A 27,523-nucleotide genomic window follows, 5' to 3' on the forward strand; every position below is an offset into this window, starting at 1 on the left:
GTCGATATGCTTGGTTCTTGAATGATAGACTTGATTTTTCGCTAAATGAATAGCGCTCTGACTGTCACAATATAAACTTATGTGACTTTGAACAACTCCTAAGTCTTTCAACAATCCATTAAGCCAAATAGCCTCCTTAATAGCTTCTGTAACTGCCATATATTCTGCCTCTGTAGTAGACACAGCTACTGTAGACTGTAAGGTAGACTTCCAACTCACTGGGGCTTTCGCAAGAGTAAACAGATACCCCGTAGTTGAACGACGTTTATCTAAATCACCAGCAAAGTCGGAATCAACATATCCAACTACAAACTGACCAAGTGCTTCATCCTGTTCAAAAATTAAACCAACATCTACGGTTTTTCGAAGATACCGTAGAATCCATTTCACAGCTTGCCAATGTCCTTTTCCAGGATCATGCATATACCTGCTCACAACTCCAACAGCTTGTGAAATGTCAGGCCTCGTACACACCATCGCATACATCAAACTCCCAACTGCATTAGCATATGGGACTTTCGCCATATATTCTCTTTCATCTTCAGTCTTCGGAGATAATTGAGCACTAAGTTTCAAATGAGAAGCAAGTGGGGTACTTACATGTTTTGTTTTTTCATTTACACCAAAACATTGTAATACCTTTTTCAGATATTGCTTCTGATTTAAACAGAGCTTGCCTCTCGGTCTATCTCTACTTATCTCCATGCCGAGAATCTTCTTGGCCTCACCTAGATCTTTCATCTCGAACTCTTGATTCAACTGAGCCTTCAGCTTATCTATCTCATTTTGGCTCTTCGAAGCGATTAACATATCATCAACATACAAGAGTAGATAAATGAAAGATCCGTCATGCAGCTTCTGCAAATATACACAATTGTCATATTTGCTTCTTGTGTACTTCTACCTTCTCATAAAGCTATCAAATCGCTTGTACCACTGCCTCGGGGATTGCTTCAATCCATATAGCGATTTGTTAAGCTTACAAACCCAATTTCTACCACCAGCATCTGTGTATCCTTCTGGCTAAGTCATATAGATCTCCTCTTCTAACTCACCATGCAAGAAAGCCGTCTTAACATCAAGTTGAGCTAGCTCCAAATTCAACTGTGCTACCAAGGCCAACAAAATTCTAATGGAGGAATGCTTCACAACAGGGGAAAATACATCATTGTAGTCAATTCCCTCCTTCTAAGCGTAGCCTTTAGCTACCAATCTTGCCTTGTAGCGAATATCCTTCTTGCTAGGAGATCCATCTTTCTTTGCGAATACCCACTTGTATCCGATTGCCCTTTTACCTTTCGGTAATTGCGCCAACTCCCAAGTATTGTTCTTCCGGAGAGACTGCATTTCTTCATCCATGGCGCTTTTCTATTTATCACTTTCTAAGCTTTGCATTGCTTCTTGATAAGTGATAGGAATATCATCAACAACGGGAAGGGCGTAGGCCACCATATCAGTAAATCGAGCAGGTTTACGAATTTCTCTCCGTGGCCTTGCAACTGCAACTGGTTCTGGTGTACTTAGTGGTTCTTGGGTCAGAACCTCTTCAACCTCTAATTCCTCCATTGTGGCTGGAGAATTAGACTTATTAACTGGGCAAATCCCCATCTGCTCAAACTCCACCTGTTTTGGAGTACACTCCACCTGCTGTGGAGTATTGCTCGTCTGAATATCTTTATCTGCTACCTTTTTCAATGTGGCAGATTCATCAAAGGTAACATCTCTGCTACAGATCATTTTCTTTGTACTTAAGCACCAAAGACGAAATCCCTTCACTCCAGAAGTGATTCCCATAAAGAGAGCTTTCTTTGCCCTCGGATCTAACTTTGACTCCTTCACATGGTCATATGCAGTGGTTCCAAACACATGTAAGGAATCATAATCTGTAGCCGGTTTTCCAAACCATACCTCCATAGGAGTTTTTCTTTCTAATGCAGATGATGGCAAATGATTAACAAGATGGCCAGCGTATGTCACAACCTCAGCCCAGAATTGCTTGCCCAACCCAGCATTGGACAACATACATCGAACTTTCTCCAGCAATGTTCGATTCATACGTTCTGCCAATCCATTCTGCTGTGGTGTATCCCTAACTGTGAAGTGTCGAACAATACCATACTCTTGGCACACATCGAATAACGGATCACTTTTATATTCCCCTACATTGTCCGTCCTAAGCCGCTTGATTTTCTTGCCAGTCTGGTTTCCGATCATAGTTTTCCATTTAAGAAAAACTCTAAGCACTTCATCCTTAGTTCTCATGGTATACACCCAAACTCTTCTGGAAAAGTCATCAATAAAAGTAACAAAGTAGTGTTTTCCTCCCAATGAAGGTGTCTTGGAAGGCCCCCACACATCTGAGTGAACATATTCCAAAATACCTTTTGTATTATGGATAGCAGTACCAAATTTCACTCTCTTTTGCTTTCCCAGAACACAATGCTCACAAAATTTTAATTTGTAAGCCTTTGCACCTTTCAACAATCCTTGCTTTGCCAGAATTTGCAAGGATTTTTCGCTGGCATGTCCCAACTTCATATGCCACAACTGTATTGAATCCAATTCTTTGTTGCCGGAAACTGCAGCGACTGTTCCAATAACTGTACTACCTTGGTAGTAATACAAGTTATTTTTCCTGATGCCCTTCAATATCACAAGTGCGCCAGATGTCACTTTCAAAACCCCATCTCTCATAGTAACAACTGAACCATTGGATTCCAAGGCTCCCAATGAGATAAGATTTTTCTTCAAACTGGGCACGTACCGAACATTAGTCAGAACTCTGGTTGATCCATCTTTATTCTTTAATTGGATTAAACCTATCCCAACAGTTTTACAGGCATTGTCATTGCCCATATAAACAACTCATCCATTTAGTTCTACTAAATCAGAGAACCACTCCCGGTTAGGGGACATATGATAGGTACAACCCGAATCTAATATCCACTCATCTGAATGGAACGACGATGATGATGCAACCAGTGATAGTTCAGATTCACTAGTATCATGCTTAGCAACACAAGCATCTACAGCAGCTTTTCCCTTATTCTTCAGCTTTGGACAATTTTTCTTCCAGTGGCCTTTCTCATGACAAAAAGCACATTTATCTTTCCCGAGTCTGGACTTTGACTTTGATCTCCCCTTTTGAGTTTTCTTCCGAGTGTATGAACGACCTCAGACTACTAAAGCTTCTGTATCTCTGATTGAGTTTTTCTGTTTGTCCTTCTTTCTCTGTTCATAACTGTATAAGGCCGCACAGACTTCGCTCAGAGATATATCACTCCTGCCATGAAGTAGAGTAGTTTCTAGGAACTCAAACCCCTCAGGAAGTGACCCCAACAACATCAAAGCCAAATCTTCATCTTTGAATGTCTCATCCATATTCAGCAAATCAGTGACTAACTGATTAAATTTGGTGATGTGATCATTTATTGTGGTACTTGGGACGTATGTGAAGCGAAACAGTCTTTTCTTCAAGTGGAGCTTATTCTGACTGTTTTTCTTCAAAAAATTTTCTTCAAGTGCCACCCACAACTTATTTGCAGAAGTCTTTTTTGAAAAAGCATACCTCTGCTCTCGGGAAAGGCATGATCGAATTGTGCCACATGCCAACCGATTGATCGCCTTCCAATCTTTCTCCTGTACATCATCTGGTTTCTCTTCATCAATGGCAATGTCTAGACCCTGTTGAAAAAGGGCATCTAGAACCTCACTTTGCCACATACCAAAATGGCCCGTGCCATCAAAGATCTCCACGGCCAATCTTGCATTTGCAATTGTCGGTCTTGTCCACATGGACGATGTTGAAGCTCCTACACCGACCGTTTTCTCCATATTCTTTCAATATATCTAAGGAAATCTTTTCTGATGTGGAAGATCAGTTTAAACTGCAACCACAGAGCATACTACGATTAACCTTCGGCTCTGATACCACTTGTTGTTCCAATAGGGTCGGAAGCGTGTAAATTATTGTACTAAAAAATCACACAAAGTTCAATTCCTAGGAAAGAGAGGTGGATCACATGGATCTCTTAAATACCAAGTCTTTCCTTAGACAGAATATCCCTTCTATAGTAATTTAATAGCACAATTAAATACTACTATTATACCATCAAATATTGAAAGAAAAATAGGACAAGAAAGAACACAAGAGTTTTAACGAGGTTCGGTAAATTATACCTACGTCCTCAGGCACTAACTCCAGATGATAACTTTACTATCTCCAAAGTATTACTAACAAATAGAATTCCTTAAGAATTCTCAAATGGGAGAAGAGAGAAAACTAAGAGAGAAAGATTGGTTGGGATGATTTGAAATGAGAAATGAGAAGGCTTATTTATAGTTGAGGTTTAAGGACCAAACAATAAATAGCCCATTATCTCAAGGACCAAAAAAATTATCCCATGCCACTTTTTCAAAGTCAACTTTAGGGTGCTAAACTTGCACCACTTTGTATTGTTTGCCATTAATATTGTCTCCCATTAATGTTAACAAAATCATCCTATCAATAACAAGTCGCGTTTCTCTTTCTTGGGCTTTCGTAGCAATAAAGTGTGACTCCATTTTCCTAGCCTGAATCTCCAAACTCTTAAACAGCAACAAAGTCCTCTTAGGTGTGTTCCTCACAAGAACATCCTTGTAAAACCTATGATCATTGAACGTGTTAGCAAGTTTCTTAACAGGGGCCTTCTCCTTCCACATCAAAACCCTTCTCTTCACCATTATTCCTATCTCCTTTCTAGACTTTGACTCATACACGTTGATTCTAAAGCCAATCATAAAATGATTTTTCCTTTCAACAATAACACTCTTCATATCTTCTTCATGATTATACTAGAAAAAAATGTTGAAATTTTGTGCCTTTAATGCAGTGATTTCGTCACTATGCTTGTAGTTTTTTGAACAGATTGGTTAATAAAGTACCACAATTAAATTATTATCTTTTATATAATTTTCCTCAATGGTTTTTGCATGAAAAGCAAATTGAACAAAGCAAATATTGGCTCATTGATTACTTAAGGTTTAACTAAATCAAGTTGCAGCATAAGGATGCATTATCATACAAGAAGGCAATTTGTAATAGTAGGTAATTTAAAATTTTCATAGTTTGAAGAATCAAAATTAGCAATTGATTCAATGGACTATTATGTTGTATATCAAGTCTAATTTGAGAGATACTTTGTCTTGGGTACTGGTAGGTATGATTATCTGGATTGACAGTACATTGGACATGACCCAAGTTGAACTTACCTTGGATTTAGTTTATGGATTTATTCATTTATGACGTTCATATTATGGCTTTCCTCAATCCTGGGTAAGTAACTAACTATGTGTACTTAACCCATATGCCTTGAAATATTGAAAGCCTATGTTCAATTGGTTTCAAATTCAGAAGTCAGTATGTTGGGTATATGTCTTAGGTAAGCCATGGCTTCACTTCAGTAGTGGAATATGTAGCTTGATTGAAGAGTAAATGGTATCCTCTCATTGGCATTGCATAGATTGTGAAAAAGAAACGTGACCATGAGTTCTTTGTCATGGATAAACGATTGTTATTACTATTTGTTAGTATTCATTGGGACATATGCAATAATGAACATGAGATAAAATAGGACCATATTGGGTGAACATATTTAACCCAAAAAGAGTAAGGATATTCTATAAGGATAACACGCTAATGACAAGGTCATTTGACAAAGCATAAATTTAAGTTACTTTCGTAATGGCCTATAATGGGGAGATCAGTCATTACACTTATAGTGCATTGACACCATGACTAAATAATGTTGTAATTAATAGATGATTTGTCGAAACTTAGTTACAAATTATTTAAGCCTTGATTGTATATGTCTAGTTAGTCCCTCTACTAACTCAACATAACCCTATTTTGATTGCAAATTAGAATTGATATGATAAATAATAGAAAACGACAAATGAGAAATTTCATGAATTACTATCCGTGGTAAATGCATTTGTTCTAAAGGAACAAAAGATGACTTAGAAATTTATTTAATGTCTTTGGATTATTAATTTAATTAATTGTAATTAAATAATTAAGTCCAAAGTAAAAATTAAATTATTTAGTCATCGTAGTTTTACTAAATGAAACAATTAAATTTATTTACCCATAGATTCTAATACGAAAAATTTGTCATGACTTTGACAAAATTAGGATTAGGTTGAGAAAAAAATTTAATTGAATTAATTATATAAGCTTGTTTTAATTTAAAATTGATGTAAATACATGAAAGACCTAATGAGCCCACTACTATTAAAAGGTGGGTGGCACATTGTGAGAATCCTAATGTGTGTGCCACCTACCACATTGAGTCATAGGGGAACTTTTGACTTTCTATTAAAATATTTTTTCTCCTAACTCTTGTAATTTTTCCATATATATATATAAAAGGACTAAGAGGTAGCCAAAAATACGCATTAGTCATACGTGGTACTTTTTCGAAATATATAGAAAATTTATTCATCCTCAAATAAATTCTGTTTTTCGCGAGTACTTGAGATACAAATTTCAATATTGATTTCCCATAAAAGAAAGTGAATATTCTTCACTGAAAAGTTACGATTTTTATTTTGTAATTGGTATTAAATAAGAGTTCACTTTTTTAACAACTAAAGATTCGAGAATAGCGAAGAAGATCATTCGATTCAAAATTATAATTCTACATTACTCTTTAATTCAGAAACATATGCACTAAATTTAGCAAAATATTATTATAGATACAAAGATTTAATTTTATGAAAAATAAAATAAAATTTCGTTATACAACAAATGCACGTTTCATAAATGTTTTGTTCCAACAAAAAAGCAAAAGTGTAGTTGAGCATCCTATGTTGAACACTCTTGTAGTCTAGGTACGCATACGAAACGCTCTCGTACTTTTCAAAAACCTGGCAAGGAGCTGATGTAAGAACCCTATTAATGGAGATCATAAAAGCCCTAATATAATATAGATGTGATTACTTGTATTTTATATGGCTTTAGTTGAATTTTTTAAAATAAATTAATTAATATAATAAAAGCCGAGATATTTTTTACGTAAAAAATCTTAAAAACTACCCATTACATCATTACTTCAAAATTCCATGAATACAAATACAATAAATAAAAAATTAAATCAAAATTTATTTATAGTTTAATAGGATTCATAAATCACAATCAACATATAAGCATGACATAACTATTCCTAGAGTAGCATCTCTTTGAAACGAAAAAGTCAAAATGTAATTTTTATTACTATATTTTTCTTAAAAATTAAACATAACTGATACCTACGTAATAATCTAGGATTAATAATTTCTCTAATTATCTAAATAATGGACTGTGGACACGCCGTGATTGTGAGCAAAGTATCGTCACTGTCATGGGACTCAAGGTGGCTAACTTCCTGATAGCCAGACGGTCGGCTCGGCAATGTTATGATGATGCCTTGACTTTGTAGCAAAACACGTGGCTAGGGAAAGGTATGTCCTTTTGTCGATTAGCGTGGCAGTCATTTATTGGTTGGTAATTTAAATTAGTGGTCAATTTAATTAGAATTAGAAAAAAAAGGGACAAATTTGGACCACCTAGCTGTTTTCATTTAAAGTGTGAGAAATGATAAAATTCCAGTTTAGTTTGCATTTTCGAGAATGAAAAGAATTCTCACTGCATCTGCCGCTCCATTATCTCCACTTTTCATTTTCTTCTTTCTTTTTGCCAAATGATAATGATTTAAAAACAAACATTGTTTTAATATGATTTTTTTTTAATTATAAGTATAAATTTGTGTAATGTGACTCGCATTTTGAATGAAATAGAGTCCACATCGTTACGAAGAAGAGTTGACATCATAACATGATGACATGTTTCTCACTTAATCGATTTTCTTCTCTTAGTTAAATTTTGTTATCTTTGTCCAGTCAACTTTAAGAATGTTTTAATCATATTAACCCACGAATTTCGGTCTATTTAGGCTTTTAGCAAACGTAGAAGGATTGATTCATCGACACAATAAAAAGAGAGTTTAAGAGAATTTTGTGTTTTAAGCAGAGAGGTTTGTAATTTTTCGAGGTTTAGGGGATTATTTTTTCTCCATCTTGTACTATTCTTCAGTCATTTGTCGTTTAGTGAAGTTTTTTTATCCGTAATTTTTTATCCTCTTTAAAGATGTTTTTTCACGTAAATATTTATGTCTAATTTTTTCTATGCATTCTTATTCATTGCTTGATTTGGGTTTATCCCAACAAAATTAACTATTATTTTACATTAATTTTTAGGTAGAATTGATATAAATTAATATTTAAATATAAACTATTTTCCATTTAAGTATATATACAGATGTATAATTTTAAAGTTTACAAGTACAATTACATTTAAAACCGAATCAAAACTGTTTTAAATAAAATTTATATATGATTTACATAATGTAGGAGTTAAACTTAAGACATTAAAATTCTAAAATTTATATGTTTGTCAATATTATGAAGATCTCATTAACAATATTAAATAATTAAATATATAAGTGATTGAAATAAAAAATAATTAAAAAAAAGAATAATTCACCTTTTTTTTGAATTTTAAAAAAAAAAGGATTATTATGATGGCAATTTTTTAAAACCATCAATGGAATTACAAGGTGACTCATCTCCTTAATTATATTTAATAAATGAATGGACACTTATTTTAAATTTTATAATACGTTTATATGTGATTAGTATAAAAACAGTGATGACGGTAAAATTAAATATTATAGCGATATTACAACATGAGATAAAAAGTAAATTAAATGCACTCCATCACACTTCACCACCGATCCAAACCCACTCTTAAAATACTCATCGAGCATGTGATAATAATCCTACAAATGATTATTTATTATGATTAATTTTTTTTAAATGTCTCGTGGTAATTTTTATGTTTAAAAAAGGATAGTGATAATTTTAAAGCAAAAAGACAGGTGAAGAGAATGACAATAGGACAAATTTTTTTTAATAAAAACTTAAATTTAAAATATTAAATTAATTTAAATAGCACCGACCCGTGGAGAAGCCTACCCTATAACCTGGTAATAGAAAATTTGAAAGAAATAGATGGAATAAACTTGAGCATATTTGGGGATGCTATGCCTAAGTGAGTGTTGAAACCACAATTTAGAAATTTGACTGTGGTGTGAAAATTAAGACAGCAATATCAGACAAATTGGCGGCTGTGAAATTTAGTCAGTTTCATTACCAGTAACAAATAAACGTGTTCATTTCATCTAGACAAATAACGACACTTTCTCTTTCTTCTTTCCAAAGGAAAAGAAAAGAAGTTTCAGTAACACAATAAATATAAACTAAAAGTCAAGCAACCCTACTTTTAAACCATAGTTTCTTTTCTTATAGACCCCATTATCAAAGCCTTAAATGACTTTTAAATTATAGGAGTTTTTTAATTAGGTATTTAAAATTTTTTTAGTAAAAAAATATTATTAAATTATCTAAATACCTTGGAAAAAATATTAATTAATAAAATAGATCAACTTCTTTTAAATTTAAGAAAATATACCGTTTTTAAAAAAAAGAAAGTGAAAGCTTGACTAGCTAAATGATTTTTCAATAATTATAAATTTTCACACACACTTTTAAAAAACGACATATTTGACCAATTAATTTTTTTTTTCTAACATATTCAGCTAATTTAACTCAAAAATATATTTAAACTATTATTTCATTACTTTTTATTTTTCTGTTAAAAACAAAAAAATTAACCAATTAATTTATGACATCTGTCAAAAAAAATTATAAAAGAAGATTGTATATGCCAGTCAACTGAATCAAGGGTAAGGGTCCACAAAGAGTTTGAGAAGATAGATATAGTAGTTTTCATAGTCTCCACCATAGATGGGGAAATGGAAAATTAATGTGGATGGTGGTCAGAATTTGAAATATGGTATAAGTATGGCTGGTGGTGTGATTCGAGATGCAGATAGTTTGTGGTGTTTGGGATTTGCAAGGAATAGAGGATTGTGTAGCGCATATGAGGCAAAACTTTAGGGGCATACTTGATGGTCTTGAATAGGCTTGAAAGCTCGGTTGTTGAGATATGTTGTTAAAATCAAATTGTTTGAAAGTGTTGCACCATATTAAGGGGAACCTGATAATTAATCAGCCGGAATTGCACGTTGTAAATGCCATTCAAGATTTGTTGAGGCATGATTGGAATGCCAGCTCAACTCATGTGTATCGAGAATGCTATAGGCTGGCTGATTGTTTGGCAAAGGTTGTAGAAGGAATGAACATTAGCTTTCACATTTGGTCTCAAACCCCTGATTTTGCTATGAATGTGCTGCATGAAGACTTCCTAAATTAGTTATTATGTAATAGTATGGAATGCTCATTTTTAAAACAAAAAGTATTAATATTAATATTAATTATAAAAGGAATCGATTATATATATTAGATTATGACAATACTATGATCCAAGTGAAAAATAAAATTATAAAACAAATATTAAATGAGGTTTTAGTTGAAATGGTAAAATAAATATTATAAAAATTAGTGTTTTAGGTTTGAATTCCATTATGTGTGTATTTCTATTTTTGTATAATGATATAAAAAGATAAAAAAAAACACCTTTAAAATAATATGATTTACTTTGTACAATTATAGTATTATAGTCATTACCCAATTAAGTTAGATACCTGAGTGACTCGTGAAATTAACCTAATCGAAAACTTAATATATAGTATAAATAAGATTATGATTTCACTGATATATTAACTACAATTAAATATATTACAAAAATTAAGAAATAATATTAAGCTATAATTGTTATCATATTCTATTCTAATTATACTTTTTTTTCATATTTTATATTAAACTACAATTCTTTACATATAGTTGATGTTTTATATTCAATATACTTAAAAATTATTTAATACATCGCTAATGAAATTTTTTAGATTTTGCGAGTAAATAAAAGGTTTGATAAATATATTATGGAGTGTAGTAAATTTTTTAAAAAAAATAATTATATAAATAAATTTGACACTAATCACACCCTTAATCTGCTTGTGAAGTTTAAAAAATACCATGTTAATATACCAATATGAAATAAATATTATATTAAATTCCATTGTTGAAGAAATAATAGATAAATTATTTGAATTATATAAAACAACACCTTTGAGTAAGTAATCATACTTTTGATATTTTAATATTTAATTATTATAATATTAATCCAACTTAAATATATAATGTCAAATAATAACTTTATATAATTAATTACAAATCTGTGAAATATTATGTATAATTTTGTCACCATATTTTACAAAAATTATAAAATAATTTAATTTTTTTTAATTAATAATAAAATTAAATACAAAAAAGCAATAAATATATTAGTTGAAAACAGTACTACACATGTCGGCAAGTAAAATGTGTAGTACTAGGGTTTTTCACGCCCGACAAAGTTCGATGTATCTCAATTCCCTTCCAAACTAAAGCCGTCACAGGACTCCCATCTTTTTTAAGCTGTCCGTTTAATTTTTTTCTTTTTGAATTTTTTTTATTTCAATCAAATTGAAATAATAAAAATCTTTAAAAATATTTTCAAATTTAAAAATATTCATTTATAGTAATAATCATTAAAATTTTATAAATACTCACTAATAACAGTTTTTATAATAAAATTTCATTAATAAAATATAAAAAGGCTTTTTTACCTTAACAATCTAAAAATAATTAAATATAAAAAAGAGTCACCATACAAAATAGTTACCTAAATAGATCGTTTGTTAAAGTATTTTTTGGTGCCACTTGACTGGTTAGTAGCACCACATGAGTTTCTAAAAAACAATAATTTTTTATTGGTGTCGCCAATGTGTCAAACGACACTAGATTACACTAAAATTAGTTAATTTATTAATCATATTATTAAACAGATATTTTAATTCAGCGGGTAAAATGTGTGGTTGTTAATTTGATTTCTACATATAGTGTTATTTTGTCAAAACATAATAAAGTAAAACTTATCTTTTGGTAAAAAAATATTATCGCAACTACTTAATTAAAAACCACACAAATAATTATTTTGTAATATAATAAATATAATTTAATTATATTTTAGCTTTAATGTCGCTAATGTGTTTAACAGTACAAATAAAAAACTTAATTTTTAAAAAAATTCACATGATACCGCTAACCAATTAGATGACATCAAAAAATATTATAACAAACTACTCATGTTAATAATAAATTATATTTTTTTGAATTATTGGGGTAAAAAAAGGGCATAAAAGAATTTCTCAATCACTGCTGTGTTGTCGTAAGAAAAAATTCGCAATTGGAAAGGTGTGTGAAAAATGCTTAAAATCATATGATTACCTCAACGAAATTAATTAATAAAAAATTATTGTGTAAGAAAAGATGTAATGATTCCATAATATAAAAAAAAAATTGTCCTATTGTAACAAAGTGGTTGCCCCACATGCACCATCAAATTATTATATTATATGGTTTTAGCTTTATTTAATTTAACGTGTTTTCAACTACAATCTTACGGCGGCGCCGAAAATAACTGTTTTACATCAAAATCTTCAATATTAACCGTTGGTGTATCAATATTTTTGAAAATATGATAAAATTGTTTACAAATTATTTTAGATTAAAATAAAAAAATATGCATTTGAATAATGTTTAAATTTGTTGATATTATAATATTTTAATAAAAATAAAAAATAATTTATTATAACACTCATTATTAATATTTGATAGATAACATATTAATTTTAAATATTTTTAAGTAATTAATGTTAATTATTTGTAATTTAATTTAAATATATAAATTATATTTTAAATATTTTTATTGACAATGTATCAAATATTTTTCTATATTATATATATTTGAAACAAATTCTAATAAGAAAATAAATGTTTGTCTTATATAAATATTATGTAAAATATATTAAATTATAAATGAAGGATAAAAATTTTATTTGGCTACAAAATGTTTTTTTTTTCATTTTTAACTCCAAAACTTGTTTTGTATGTTGGCCTCAAAATTATTTTTTTATTCTAAAAATACTTTTAGAAAAGTAATACTAAATAAGACCTAAGATGTTGAAATGTTTTATATTTAAATAATAATTAAATAAAATGATATTATCAATTATTTCGCATCTCAATCAATTAAAGTTTAAATTATCGAATTTGACAGATGATTCCATTTTTTTTATTGATTTTATGTATTTTTTTATAAATTCATTTGTAAAATAAAAAAAATAAACTCTATCTTAATATATTAAATAATAATTTTTATTTTATTTATTTTAATTTTTTTAAATGTCAGAATAGATGAATGGACATTATGAAATAAAATGAAAAAAATTCGGACAATAAAATTTGTGCTTAAAGGCAAGATGGAGGTTTTAGAAATTTTGAGATTTTAAATTTAACTTTCATCTATATTATTATTCAAATCTTTAATTGGATAGGTGTTACGAGTTAATCGGATATTAAGTAATTAGGAAAATACGAAAACATCTTTTTGTAATTAAAATAATTTATATTATTCTAGGTTACATTAGTCTTTTTTTTTAAATCTATAAATAATTTGCATATGATAGGATTTAAACCCATAACATTTACATTAATAAAACTTTAATTTTACTATTTGACCATAACTTTATCTTGCATTGTTTTGTATATTTTTCTTTTATTATGTATACTTTATTACCTTCATCAATTATATATCTATATTTACTATTATTCAAACCCGTGACAGAATTTGTGTCACGGGTTAACTTGGTACCAATTTAGTTGAAAAAAAAATTAATTTACCATATCCAAGGATTGAACATCAACATGGGTGACGTTGAGGGGGAATTTTGATTTTTGACCAATTACGGTTTATAAAATTTTAAGTTAGTATGGGTAAAATTATAGTTTAACCCCTAAAAATTGATATTTTTTTACTTTTAGTCATTTAAAAATTATAAATATATATATACACTATTTAAATGAAGAAATTGTACTTTAACTTTCGTAAAAACAACAATTTAATTCTGGCCCCATAAAAACTTTTTGCATTCGCCCCTGGACATAAGTTCAATGAATTTGTGAACAAGTTCTTTACCACTGTATCAATAATAATAATAGGCACCAGCTCGATTAGAAAAATTATGAAAATATCTTTCCGTAATTAAAATAAATTATATTATTTGAGGGTACTTTAATTTTTTTATTTTTTTAAAAACCAATATAAAATTTGTATGTGATGAGATTTGAATCCATATCGATTTGCATTAATAAAACCCTAATTTTACCACTAAGCCAACACTTTATTTTGATTTATTTTATACACTTTAAACACATCTCTATGTTCTAAGTATATATGATAATTTCTAAGTTAAAATAAATTATATTATTTTAAGATACTTTAATCTTTTTATTTTAAAAAAAATTCAATAAATAAATCATTTAGATTTTATTTTTATTTAAGTCTCATCTTATGTAATCTTATTTAGATTTATTCTAATATGATTGAAGATATATGAAGATATATTTTGATTATAGGTTTCACCATGCTTTGGATCTATTTTTGAACATTAATCTCATTATAAGTTCTTATTATATCTACTTTTTTTTTTGATATAATGCTTAGAATTACCCATAGTCCCTCCCCAACCCTTAATTAGGAAGATAATACGTTTGAACGCACTCGAACATATGTCCTCCTGCACTGGTAACAATATCAATGTCAATCGAGTTAAAACTCAATCATGCTTTGGGTTTATAAATATACTATTTTCTAAACAAATAAATGTACTTCTAACAATAAAAAAGGTTATATTATGACAAATGGTTGAATTGCAGTGGTGCATCTAGGGGGTTAGTAGGGGCCCCGACCCCCTCTAAAATAGAAAATTGTCTATTTAGGCTCTTTAGAAAATTTAAAATTTAAAATTAATAAATGTAAAATTACACTTTAGCCCCTTAAAAATGATAAAATTTTGATTTAATCCTTTAAAAATTATAAAGATATAGGTTATTAAAAATTGAAATTTAATTTCGACCCCCTAAAAATATTTTTTGCCTTTTTTTGTGAAATTCTTTTAATAAGCAGTTGATTACTTATATTATATTAGGGTTAAATTATTATTTGGAGTCTTAACTTGGTAAATTTTTTTATATTGGGGTTTGAATTTTTTTTTTGTTTAAGTTAGGTCCTAAATTTCCCAATTATTCTCACATTGGGACTTGGACTAGACAACTTTTCCCACATTGGGATATGAACTTCTTTTTTAGTTCAACTTAGGCCCTGGACTTGGCAACTTTTCTCACATTTGGGCTTGAACATTTTTGTTGTCCGAATTAGGTCCTAAACTTGACAATTATTCTCACGTTAGGACTTGGACTCTGCAACTTTCTCAACATTGGGGCCTGAACTTTTTTTGTCCAAGTTAAACCCTAAACTTGACAATTGTTCTCACATTCAACCCTGAGCTTGATAATCGTTCCTATATTAAGATTTGAACTTTAGAATTTTTAAGAGCTAATACCAAATTTAAATCTCAAAATGTGATTTAACCCAATATTATATAGAAAAAAATACTAAATTGATATTAGAATTAAGTGATATGAACTCAATATGAAAATTAGTATAAAAATAAAATTTAATAATGGTAATAAATCAAATTTAGGATGTATAAGGTCTTTTATATAATTTTTATGCATTACATTTTTGTTTGGTTTTCAAATGATTCATTTGTATAAAAATCATCATTCTTTTTATTTAGGAAACTTTAATTTTTCAAAACTCAGAGTAGTTGAATTTGGATTTATGATAAATATATTTAACTGACTATTAGGTATTTTTTTTTGTATTTTATTTATTAATCACATGAAACGTGGATTTCACATGTCAGTTACACACCAAACATATTTTACTTTTAATTTTGTATAAAAATGATACCCAAAACAACATTGCCATTTGATAGTGATTTGTACTCCAACCTGTCATTTTACATTATCTTTTTATATTTTTTATAAATTTGGAATTTAATCCTTATAGTTTATTTTTGAAAATTAAGTCTCTTTACTTTTCATATTTTAAAATTCAGGTCTAGTTGTTAACATTGTTGAAATTTTTTTGTTAAATTTATTGATGTGATATTTTGAATTAAAAAAAAAACTCACGCAGCAGCCATGTAACTAAAAAAATAATGTTGTAATGGACTAAAATTTAACAAAATGATTTTAACAATATTAACGATTGGACTTGAATTTTAAAATCTAAAAAGTAGAATGACTAAATTCCTAAAAATAAAAGTACATGAACTAAATTCTAAATTCACAAAGAGTACAAAAACTTCTAGCATATTTAAGCCTTTTTAAAAGTACAAAACAAAAAGTGATAGTAAAAGATTATGAATAATTTCATACATTGCAACTTTGGTGTTGAAAAACACAACTTCGGGGAGCGTTTCTCCCCACAATTCACTTTAGTTATACCAAAACCATTGGCAACTTTGGCGTAAATCTAAATTACAATCCATTCAGTTTCCATATCAACCTTTGAAGCAGATTGCTGATCTTAAGGATACTTGACATTAGGAGTTATCAGCATTGTCGTGAAAAACTTGAATTTCGTTCCTATGTTGTTGTCCAAGCAAAGGTACACTACAGGAAAATAGGGCTTTAGCGGCATTTTTAGCGGCGTTTTATCAAAAAACGCCACAAAAATTGTAAAATGCAGAGCAATAGCGGCGTTTTACCAAAAACGCCGTTAAAAAAAGAGCAATAGCGGCGCTTTTGGTAAAATGCCGCTAAAAACTAGAGCAATAGCGGCGCTTTCGGTAAAATGCCGCTAAAAACCAGAGTAATAGCGGCGCTTTTAGCAAAACGCCGCTAAAAACTAGAGCAATAGCGGCGCTTTTAGTAAAACATCGCTAAAAACCAGAGCATTATCGGCGTTTTCGATAAAACGCCACTAAAAAGCAGAGCATTAGCGGCGCTTTCAATAAAATGCCGCTAAAAGTCATATAACCCCTAAACCCCCAAAAATCATAAACACTAATCTATAACCCTTAAAACACTAAACCCTTAGACCCTGAAACCCTAAACACTAAACTATAACCTCTAAAATCCTAAACCCCAAAAAACATCACATGGATGTTGATATGTATATACATAGATATCAATGTAAAAGCTTATGTTCATAATAAAATATGGAAGCAATACTTAATATTGATTACATTTATTTTTGGGTTTAAGGTTTAATATTTAAGGTTTAAGGTCTATGGTTTAGGGTTTTATGGTTTAAGGTTTAATGGCTATGGGAATATAGTATGTTAATCTCAAGTGAATCATATTCAATAATTAAATCCTAAACCCTATAATTAATTATTGTTATCGATAATATATATCTTGATTTTGATAAAAATATTTTTTTTATATTAATAAGGTGTTATGTTGTTTAATGGATTGAAGGGATATTTCGTGGAAAACGTTTTAAATGATAAATTTACCTTTAAATTTTATTAATAATTTTTTGTTTTTACTATTTTAATATTTATCTATACTGATTAATTAAAATATATATTTATTTATACGAACGAAAATCCTTTGCACTCATTTGTGTCTTCACGTTTTTTAATTGTAACTCATTCTCTTTTTAAAATATATATTTGTGTCTCCACGTTTTTTCATTTTCTTTTATACAATTATTGATATAACATCATTTTATATTTATATATTGCATGCATACATAAATATTTATATTTATTCAATATAAAAATATATTGATGTATTTATTTTTTTAAATGTGTATGATTAAATCAAAATTAAAGTTTTAACTACACATTTAAACCACAATTAGAATTTAACGTCTACAATTACACATTAAATCAAAATAAAAATAAAAAAAAATTAAAATTTAAAAATAAAAAAATTAAAAAAATAAAAAACTTAAAAATTAAAAATTTAATATTTTAGTCCATATTTCAATTAAAAAGTTTAATATTACAAATTCCAAAAAATGATAAACTCAGTACAAAAAATTTGAAAGAAAAAAATAAAAAATATATGTTAAAAATGAAAAAAATTAAAATTAAACAATAAAAGAAAAAAAAATAAATGTTAAAAATAAAAATAAAATAAAATTAAACAAAAAGATTGAGTTATAGTGGCGTTTTTAATGGAAACGCCGCAAAAGACCACTAATTTTTTGGTACCCGCTCATTACTCCCTCTTCTTCTCCTGGAAAATTTAGTCGCGCGCCCTAAATCCCCAAGTAAAAATTTGCCCCCAAATTTTCCATTTCCAACAACACCAAGTCAATACAACTACACCAATCACACTTCATTTTCCTTTTCATTTTATTGCACTGAATTCATCCACCATAGCTGAGACAACAGGACGGAGCAAATGTCTGAGGACGATGAGTGGCAGCAATCTCCGCCGTCGGATCTTGAGTTTGTTTCCAATAAGGCGCGGAACTGTAACCCCACGAGATTTGGCTCAGGTCACCCGGAGTTCCAGTCGATGTACCCGGACCAGGTTCTGGAGAACATGTTGGAGAACGTTTTTAGGGTTTAAAGAACTTGTTCTCGTTTGCTGCGATGGGTTTGGAATTAGTGGCCTTGCTATTTTCGTTAACAAGTGCAGGTATTTTTCTTCCTTATTTTTGCTGTCAACAGTGTTCATTATTTACTAATAACCTGCTGATTGAATCTATTTATGGTGTTAAGAGTAATGTTTGTTAGCTTATATAATATGGGATTGAGAAAAAAATTGTTGTTGTATTGAGATTTTTGTTCGATCTGATTGGTAGTGTTTATAGATTGAATGTTTTTAGATCTGTTTATGGTTTTCTGAAAATATACTATTTTTCTGAAAATTATTTGTCTTTGTCTTCATGTTCTTCTAATATCTTTTCATTTTCCTCTCTTCCTTCTTCTAATGAAAAGAGACTATAATTTCATGTACTGATGTTGGAAGTTATACTGCTTGTTAACAGTTTCCTATTTTGTTTCTTGATATATTGAATTAAGTGTTTATTTTCAATATTTCTGAAATATTTTCTCAGTTTTAAGACTTTATACTCTCTAAAACCTTTTGGCATGAAGGATTCTTTTCAAATCATAGTTTAAAGATGGAAATTGATGTCTAAGCATTGAATTGTTTTTATCTTTTTGCATTTTTATGGGGACATCTAAACCAAGATGAAGATTGTACTTTTGATACCTAGTCCTATATTTCCCTATTATATTTTTGGAGCAATTTATAATTTAAAAAGGCAGCAGTGGCTGGAACTGCAAGAGGCTATTGGTTTTATATCTCTGTTCTGGTAAAGTGGGCTTTGTGCTTCAGTTAGAGCTGCCTTGGTTCTTAGTAGTAGTATGGGTTCTTTCTAATTCCAAAATGAGAAAGAAAAGGAAAGAATGGGCATATAATGTATCTCTATTATAGTGCTAGATTTTGGTTGATTCAACATTAAGAAGATAGTTGAAGTGCTAGAGAACAATGATTTATCATATAGCATTATAGCAAATACAATATAACAATTTTCTGGCATTCGCTTTTATGAAGAAGCTCTAACTAAAACATTTAGTTCCTGGATGCTTCTCCAATAACATCTTTCATTTGATCCATCTTTTTGAACAAGTTTTTGATTTTTCATGTTCAATACTTTTTGGAGCTGATGAAAGTCACGAGTAGAGTCAAAACTAAGAGTGTTTTGTTTCAAGATTCAGTTCCGAACTCAGGTTTGGCGGTATCTCCATAGTAAATCTGATTTGGTAAATTTACAATATTATTCAATAATTAATCTCCTTCTTGTTTCTCCTTTTTCTTTTATTGAATCACTTGTTTATCCTCTGTTCTTACATTTTTTTACCACCTGCAGGTTTCTAAATTTAAAAGGAGCTTAAATACTGTAAATTCTGCATGTAATGAGGTATATCATTAATGTTGTTGATGACGGCAGTGTCTTTTCGTTCTTATCTAGGAAATACATTGAACCAAGGAACTGCAAGGGGTAAGTGACATTCAATTTCTCCTTTTGGCTTCAGTCTTTGATGCTATAAACCACATATAATGTATTACTAAAACCAATTAAGGTTGGCCTGTCCAGTCCTTGCATTATCTAAGAATTGGGTAATATTCAAACCGATCAAAAACTAATAAAAAATAATTTTGCTATTTGCATAGCTATGATGATAACACTTAAGAGAATCAGAGATAAAAAGCAATCACTTTTTTCACATTCTGCATCGTTGACATTACACAGCTCTGTAGAACTTTGCTCATATGTTTCCATTTACTTCCATTAAGAAAGAAGATGATTGTAGTTTGTTAGCAATACTGAGATTGCTACTGAATTAATACATCCATATATATTTGAATGATGTTTAATTAAAGTGATAAATATGAGAAAAAAGTTTAACCTTTTGATTCTGCAGTCATTGATGATTCATTATATTAACCTTTTGATTTGAGAGTTTATTATTAAACCCTTTTAAAAAAGTTTCAAGCAGATATACTATAATATTAGAAATTTATGATGCATCATGTTACTGACATGGGGACATGTATGTAGGATTTTTTAGATACATAATCTTATAAGTTTAAAAAATTATGAAAATATTTAACTTAAACATTAATTATGGGAATAATTTGATTTTTATAGTAGAGTTAAGTCTTTATTTTTTCAGGTGATATCAACTTAAAAATTTAAAACAAAAAAATTTTAATACTGCCTAACAAATTGGCGGCACCAGATTAAAATATGCAGGGACAAAATATTTTGGGCAATTTTGCCCAGCAGAATTAAGCTAATTTTATGGTTCTATCTTTAATTAATGCAGGACTGAGCAATGCTTCCTTTACAGGTCAGTTTCCTGTTTCTTTGTCATGGATGGATGTATTTATTGGAATATGGAACAAAGTAACTTAATACAAAGAAATTTTACATTTGATTTTCTATGCCTTTTAGATCACCTCTAATTTTAAGATTGATTGCAAATGACTAATATTGTGAAATAACACTTACATATTGCAAATGACTAATATTGTGAAATAACACTTACATAAGATAAAGTAGTAACTCTGGCTTTGGTATGCAGGATGAACTGCTTTGATTGGAATTGCTTGATAATTAATGTTGTGGAATTTTTTTATCCGAGAGTAATTTGGATGTGAATGTAACATTAAATGTAATAACCCTTTGCATTAACAAAAACCACTGCCTTCATCTAGCAAATGATTTCTGTACAAGCCCGTTTGGCCCTTAGCCCAAAACCCACTGAACCCACTAAGCCTAAAACCCAAATAACCTACCCAAAACCCAATTTCAAAGGAAACCCTAGCCCAATACATTAAAGAAAAATAAAGGAAAACCTAAAACCCTAGCCGTTCAGCCACTTGCCCCTGTCCCATCCACCACCGCCTCTGCTCCTACCGACAGATCGAATCCACGCCACAAACACCTGCAAAAATTAATAAAGAAAGGACAGAAAGTAGAAAAGGGAGGCATGTAAATGGCTATTTAAAGCCGAATCCAAAACCATTGTACTTGGTTTTTTTTCTTTTAAAATACAAAGAAAAAGCATAAGATTCAAGCATACAAAAATAATCAATAGTGAGTAACAGGCAGACAAGGCAAAAAGAAAGTCCAAACGCCTTAAGGTCGATTTTTCTTTTATTTTCTTTCTCTATTCGAAGCTTTTTATACCTATATCTGTTAATATTTTCGAGTGTTCACATACAAATATACATTAAAAACAAAAAAAATATAAAAAAGGAGAAAAATATATCTTTTTCGAAGCGGTGGCCGACGACGGTGGCTGACGGCGGCGGACGGAGCTGGATCCATAGTCGGAATGAGGGCTGAAGAAGAGGGGGAGAGAGAGCTTCTTGAAGTTTTTTTTAAAAAATAAGGGATGAAATGATTTTTTTCCAAAAAAATTGACTTATATAGGCCCTCAAAACGACGTTGTTTTGGGGCTGGCCTCAAATGCCTAAAACGACATAGTTTTGCTATTGGACTGACCTGACCTCACCTGACCCGTCCGGCTTTAGATTCGCATGTTTTTTAAGCGGAGGGGTTATTTGCGCTTTTGGCCCCTCTGCTTTTTCATCATTTTTCAATTAAATTTGTTATGCTTTTAATTCGACCCTTTAATTTTATTTCGTTTACATTTTGGTCCTGATTAAAGTGCAGTGTTTTGGGGAAAGGAAAAATTTCCTTTTTAGTCCCCCATGTTATTCGCGCACTCCAAATGGGTCATTCCCCTTATTTTTATTTTTTTTGATTCGGCCGCGAACGTTTACTCTAGGTTTAATTTAGTCATCTTTCTTATTTTTTGATATTTTAATTAAATCAATGAATTAAATATATTATTATTATTATTATTATTCTTGCTGTTATCTTTATTACTATTACTATTGTTATTACTACTTCCATTATTTTTATTTCTAACTATTATTTTTATGTATATATTATTATTTATGTCATCGTTATTATTACAATTATTAAAAATCTTTATTATTACTATTATTTTTGTTCCTTTTATTATTGTTTATCATCATTATATTATTATTATTACTCTTATTATTATTATCATTGCTTCTTTTTTTGTACTATCATTATTGTTCACACATATACGTTATTGTTTATTATTATTACTATATTTTTGTATTCTTTCTATTATGTATTACCCATATATTATAACTGCTATTGTCATTATTTTACAATTGTATTTTAATGTACTATTAATATTACTCTTATTTTCATTATTATTATTACTACCATTATTCTTTATTGCCATGGTTCTTATTTTTATTTTTATAGCTATTATTTTTTTTTCTTTCATTTTTTATTAACTGATATCACTATTGTTATATTTAGTATTATTCTTACTTTTATTATGACTACTACTATTATTATTATGGTTTCTCTATTATACACTTACGTTTTTTTATATAATACTTTGATTTTATTATGTATTCGTTTATACTTTCATGTAATTTCGAACTTTGAAAATTTTTTATTTTGTATCATTATTTTGTTTCACATAATACTTATTTATATTTATACCACTATTATTATTTTATCATTTTTTAAGTTTGTTTATTTTCTTATATGTTTATTTGCTTATCCTCGATTTAAAATCAAATTTACACTACAATTTGTTTTGTTATTTCATTTATCATCATATTTATTTCATTTTATTTCGTTTTGTTCTCATTATCATTATTTCATTATATTTATTCGTTTATTCATACATGTATCTATATATCTGCAAGTTTATGTTACTCGTCATTATTATTGTGTTTATATCATCACCTTTGTTATTATTATTATGCATGTTAATGCTGCGATTTGTTTCTCATTTCACCATGTGATTATGATTACGTTGGTCCTTTACTCGACGCATATAATTGTGTTTTCTAAAGCAAAACAAGTTTCGTATTTAGACAATTTGAGAAAATTGTGCCCTAACTTACTGGGTTTCTATTTTCTCTCATTTAATTTAAATAACGGAATACTCTTTTAAATCGCTATATGAGTTTTTTTTAAAAAATATAATACTTATTTTCGGAAGTACGAGGTGTTGTGCCCTAACTTATTGGGTATGACACTTTGTCACCTCGAAGTAAGAATTTGTTTTAAAATAAAGGCAATATTTGGTATTAGGAAATTCGAGAAAACGTGCCCTAACTTATTGGGTTTCGACTTTTCTTGTTTATCCTAAATAACCGAACAACCTTTAAAAAATTTTAGAATATATGAATTTTAAATAAAGGCAAGCTCATTCTCGAAGTTTGAGATATAGTGTCCTAACTTACTGGGCGTGATATTTTATTACTTCGAGATGATAAAGTCTTTAACATTTGTTTTAATTTATTTGGTCATTTTCAAATTAGCGTTTTTACGAAGAAGGATCGTATTTCAGTGTCTTTCAAGCTTTCAATTTTTGACACTAAGACATTAATTAATCAACTAGGTACCAATTTTTGGGCTTTACGAGGGTGCTAATCCTTCCTCGTGCATAATCGACTCCCGAACCTGTTTTCTTGATTTACGTGGACCAAAATCGTTGTTTAAATAAACCATTTATTAAAAACAACCACTTTTACAAGGTGATCCAATCACACCTAAAAAGATTGGTGGCGACTCCCAATTTTCGTTTTCATTTTCAAAACCAAAGTCGATCTCCGTTTTTTTCAAAAAAATGGTTACGACAATTTCATTTCAGGGTGATATTGGTGATTTTGGGTTTTATTTATGTTTTATGGCATATTCAAAGTCTGCAATTAATTTTACAGTGAGCTAGTTGACTGCATTTCTTTTTTCATTTTTTACAACTTTTTCTGACCAACAATTTATTTGTTACATATATGTTTTACTTTATTTTAATCGTTAATTGTATGTCACTAATGCTTAATTGTTATAATTTTTTACATAAATGTTTTTTTTTACTCGAGGCTAAGAAGTTAGCATCACAATATCAAAAGGAAGCGGACAAATGCAATTCGGGTATGGAGACGTGCGAAGAAGTAAGGGAGAAAGCTGAAGAAGCACTGTCGGCTCAAATGAAATTAACAGCAATGTGGGAAATAAGAGCTCTGCAACATTGTAGTAAACATTACATTTGATAATTTTGGATATTCAAATCTTATATTTTACATGGTTATGATTTAAGTCCTTATTTCATTTAAGTAACTTCATTATAATATCTTATTTTATTGATATTTTTATATTTAATCCAATTTTTATTATTTATTTTAGTTTTGATTCTAAATTTTTATTTTTATTTTAATATTTAAGATAACTTGAGTTCTAACTTTTGGATTTTAATTGTGTTATTAATTTATTATTTTAAATTCTAAATTTAAATTCATTAATTTTTGTATTTAGTTTTAAAGTTAAAATTTTAATAGAAAATTTAATTTGATAATGAATTTTAATAGAAAATTTAATTTGATAATGAATTTTAATAGAAATTTTTTATATATATATCATGGACATTATTTTTATATTTTTCATGACCTCTATAATATTATATATATATTTTTTGAATTTATGACCTTTAGCGGCGTTTGTGGGAAAAGCGCCGCTAAAGGCCATGACCTTTAGCGACGTTTGTGGAAAAAGCGGCGCTAAAAGTCATGACCTTTAGCACCGTTTTTAAAATAAACGCCGCAAACTTTTGTGGTGCCATCTATAGTGGCGTTTTTTGTGGCGCTTGTAAAAGCGCCGCTAAAGGCCTAAAAAAACCGCCGCTAAAAATTAGTTTTGCTGTAGTGGTCATTCGTTAAATTATGTATAAGTTTAGGGATTTGGGTGATGAGAACTATATATTTTTTTTACTATTTTTTCGATTTTAAATATGTGGAGCAAGATATTTGATTCAAGATGAGCAGATGAGTCAGAGCTGTTATCCATTACAACGGTCACTACAGAGATGATGGAATTTGTGCGTTTCTGGTCTCCATCTTTCAACCAAAGCACTAATAAGTGAGGGATACAATTTAGTCCCATTGAGCATGCAAGCCACATATAAAAATCTTACATCTCACAAGTGTCAATAAATGACATCTGATCCATTTTTGTGTAAATTGTTTATATATGCCTTCAAAATCTGACCTTTGAGCTAAGTATATAAACATAAAAAAATTAATAATCTAAACCATGTAATAATTAACTATTTAAAATTAAATAATTTAATAATATTTTCTTACCATTTGTAATTAAATATCGGAGATATGCTTGTCATCTAAACAAATAAGTTGATTTGTCATTTTACAAATTATAAGCAATAAAATAAAGTGTACAAACCCAATTTCTGCCCGGCCCACTAACAAAAGAACCCAATACCCACAAACCCAATAACCCACCTAAACACTAACCCATACCAGCAGACCCAATTACAAGGCCCAGTGGCCCAAAATTTTAAAATCATTTCAGAAACCCTAATCCCCTAACCCTAGCCGCCTCTTCTGATCTTTCTGCTACTACTGCCGCCATCACCTGCCCTCTGCCACCGCCACTGTTTCGCCCACTTGCACCACCTGCTCCACCTGCAAAACAAAGGAGAACACGCAAGCAAAGAAGGACAAAACAGTAGAAACAATAATAAAATAAATTATGTAAAAATGGCTATATAAAGGCCATTCAAACGAATTGTAAGGGGTTCGGCCCCTCTTTCACTATTTCAAGAAATAAAAAGGGCAAAGAAAACGGATTCAAGAAATTTTTCTTTTGGTATAAACTCTATTTTCTTTTATTTATATTTTTCTCTTTATTTTTCTTCCATCCGAAACTGTTTGATTCTTTATTCTTATTTTTATTTTTCTTTATTTTTAAAAAACATATATATATAAATATAATATATAGATTTTAAAATAAAAAATAATACCTTTTTTGAATTTTTCACGGTGGCCGGCGCGACGACGGAGCGGCGGCGACGTGGTGGCCAAGTTCGTCGGATTCTGGGAAGAGTAAGGGAGGAAGAGAGAGCATTTTTGGGCTTTTTTCTGAAAAGAGGGGGAGAAAATGAAATTTTTTGGAAAATTTTTTGAATATATAGGCGTGTGAAACGACGCCGTTTTGGCCCAGCTCCATAACGCCCAAAACGACGTCGTTTTGCTTTGGATCTGATCGACCCGACCCATTACCAGGAGGATCCGGGTGTTTTCTTTGCGAAGGGGCTAATTGCTCGTTTAGCCCCTCCGTAGTTTTAATTAGTTTTAATTTAATCCTTTTTTAATTTTTGCAAATTGGCCCATTAATTTAGTTTGTTTTTCGATTTGGTCCTTCGACCATCTGCGCCCTCCTCCCTGGAACGGCGTTGTTTTGACATTGAGGGTTTAATTACCCTTTCGGTCCCTTTTTTTTTACGCGCGCTTGCAATTAGGTCCCTCCGCCTTTTTTATTTTTAAATTGGCCCAGAAACTTTGTTTTATTTCGATTTAAGTCCCTTTTAATCATGTTTTTTCCTTTTTGCTCATTTATTTATTTATTATTATTATTTATATATATGTGCTTATATACTATAATATATATGTCTAAAATTATTACGAATCTATATATTTATAAACTTTAATATATATCTAATAATAATATTATATTATATATATTCAATATTTTTTATATCTATCCTGCTTTTTATTTATTTAATATCTATATATTTATATACATATACTACATAATATTTATACCTACGCATATACAATATAATACACGTGCATACGAATATTTTATTTTTATTTTATGAGCATTTCTATTTCCTTATTTATGTATATACATGTATTTTATAATTATATATACTTCTTTTTTGTATTTAACTTTATGTTTTACCCCGTATAATTTGTTTCTAACATACATACATATATATATCACCATTTTATTCATTATTATAATTATCATTTCATGTTGATTTATTTATTTATCTACATGTTCGTTATTATTTGCTTAAATGTCTTTATTCTTGTTTGTTTATTTTTTATTTTTGTTGACTTTTTATTATTTACCATG

At 29.5% G+C, this 27,523-nt stretch overlaps 1 protein-coding gene across 21 annotated transcripts; it reads left to right on the forward strand.

Moving 5' to 3' along the window:
* Positions 1-18,210: 18,210 nt before the first annotated feature.
* On the forward strand, positions 18,211-24,700 carry LOC107962534 (uncharacterized). Of its 21 annotated transcripts, none has more exons than XR_005928344.1 (5): positions 18,234-18,648; positions 19,692-19,781; positions 19,889-20,020; positions 20,763-20,873; positions 21,108-21,714. XR_005928344.1 is itself a non-coding variant. In XM_041115013.1 (4 exons), exons 1-4 carry the CDS (start codon positions 18,422-18,424, stop codon positions 24,482-24,484), a joined length of 294 nt encoding a protein of 97 aa, XP_040970947.1. In that variant the 5' UTR covers positions 18,234-18,421; the 3' UTR covers positions 24,485-24,700. The 21 variants fall into 21 exon arrangements, 4 of the variants coding, with proteins under 4 accessions (XP_040970947.1, XP_040970943.1, XP_040970944.1 ...); XR_005928350.1 differs by having other exon boundaries at positions 19,692-19,748; positions 19,991-20,020; positions 20,850-20,873; XR_005928346.1 differs by having other exon boundaries at positions 18,211-18,648; positions 20,850-21,370.
* Positions 24,701-27,523: the final 2,823 nt, after the last annotated feature.

Source organism: Gossypium hirsutum, chromosome A06, assembly GCF_007990345.1.
Source record: "Gossypium hirsutum isolate 1008001.06 chromosome A06, Gossypium_hirsutum_v2.1, whole genome shotgun sequence".
Classification (NCBI taxonomy): Eukaryota; Viridiplantae; Streptophyta; class Magnoliopsida; order Malvales; family Malvaceae; genus Gossypium; species Gossypium hirsutum.

What these genes read in the sequence shown, in the direction of transcription:
- LOC107962534 (XM_041115009.1), top strand. Translation starts at nt 18,422, where the DNA reads ATGAGTGGCAGCAATCTCCGCCGTCGGATCTTGAGTTTGTTTCCAATA. An exon ending in ATTTTCGTTAACAAGTGCAG is followed by an intron (nt 18,649 to 19,990) that starts GTATTTTTCTTC and finishes GTTCTTATCTAG; the next exon opens with GAAATACATTGAACCAAGGA. An exon ending in GAACCAAGGAACTGCAAGGG is followed by an intron (nt 20,021 to 20,849) that starts GTAAGTGACATT and finishes TAATTAATGCAG; the next exon opens with GACTGAGCAATGCTTCCTTT.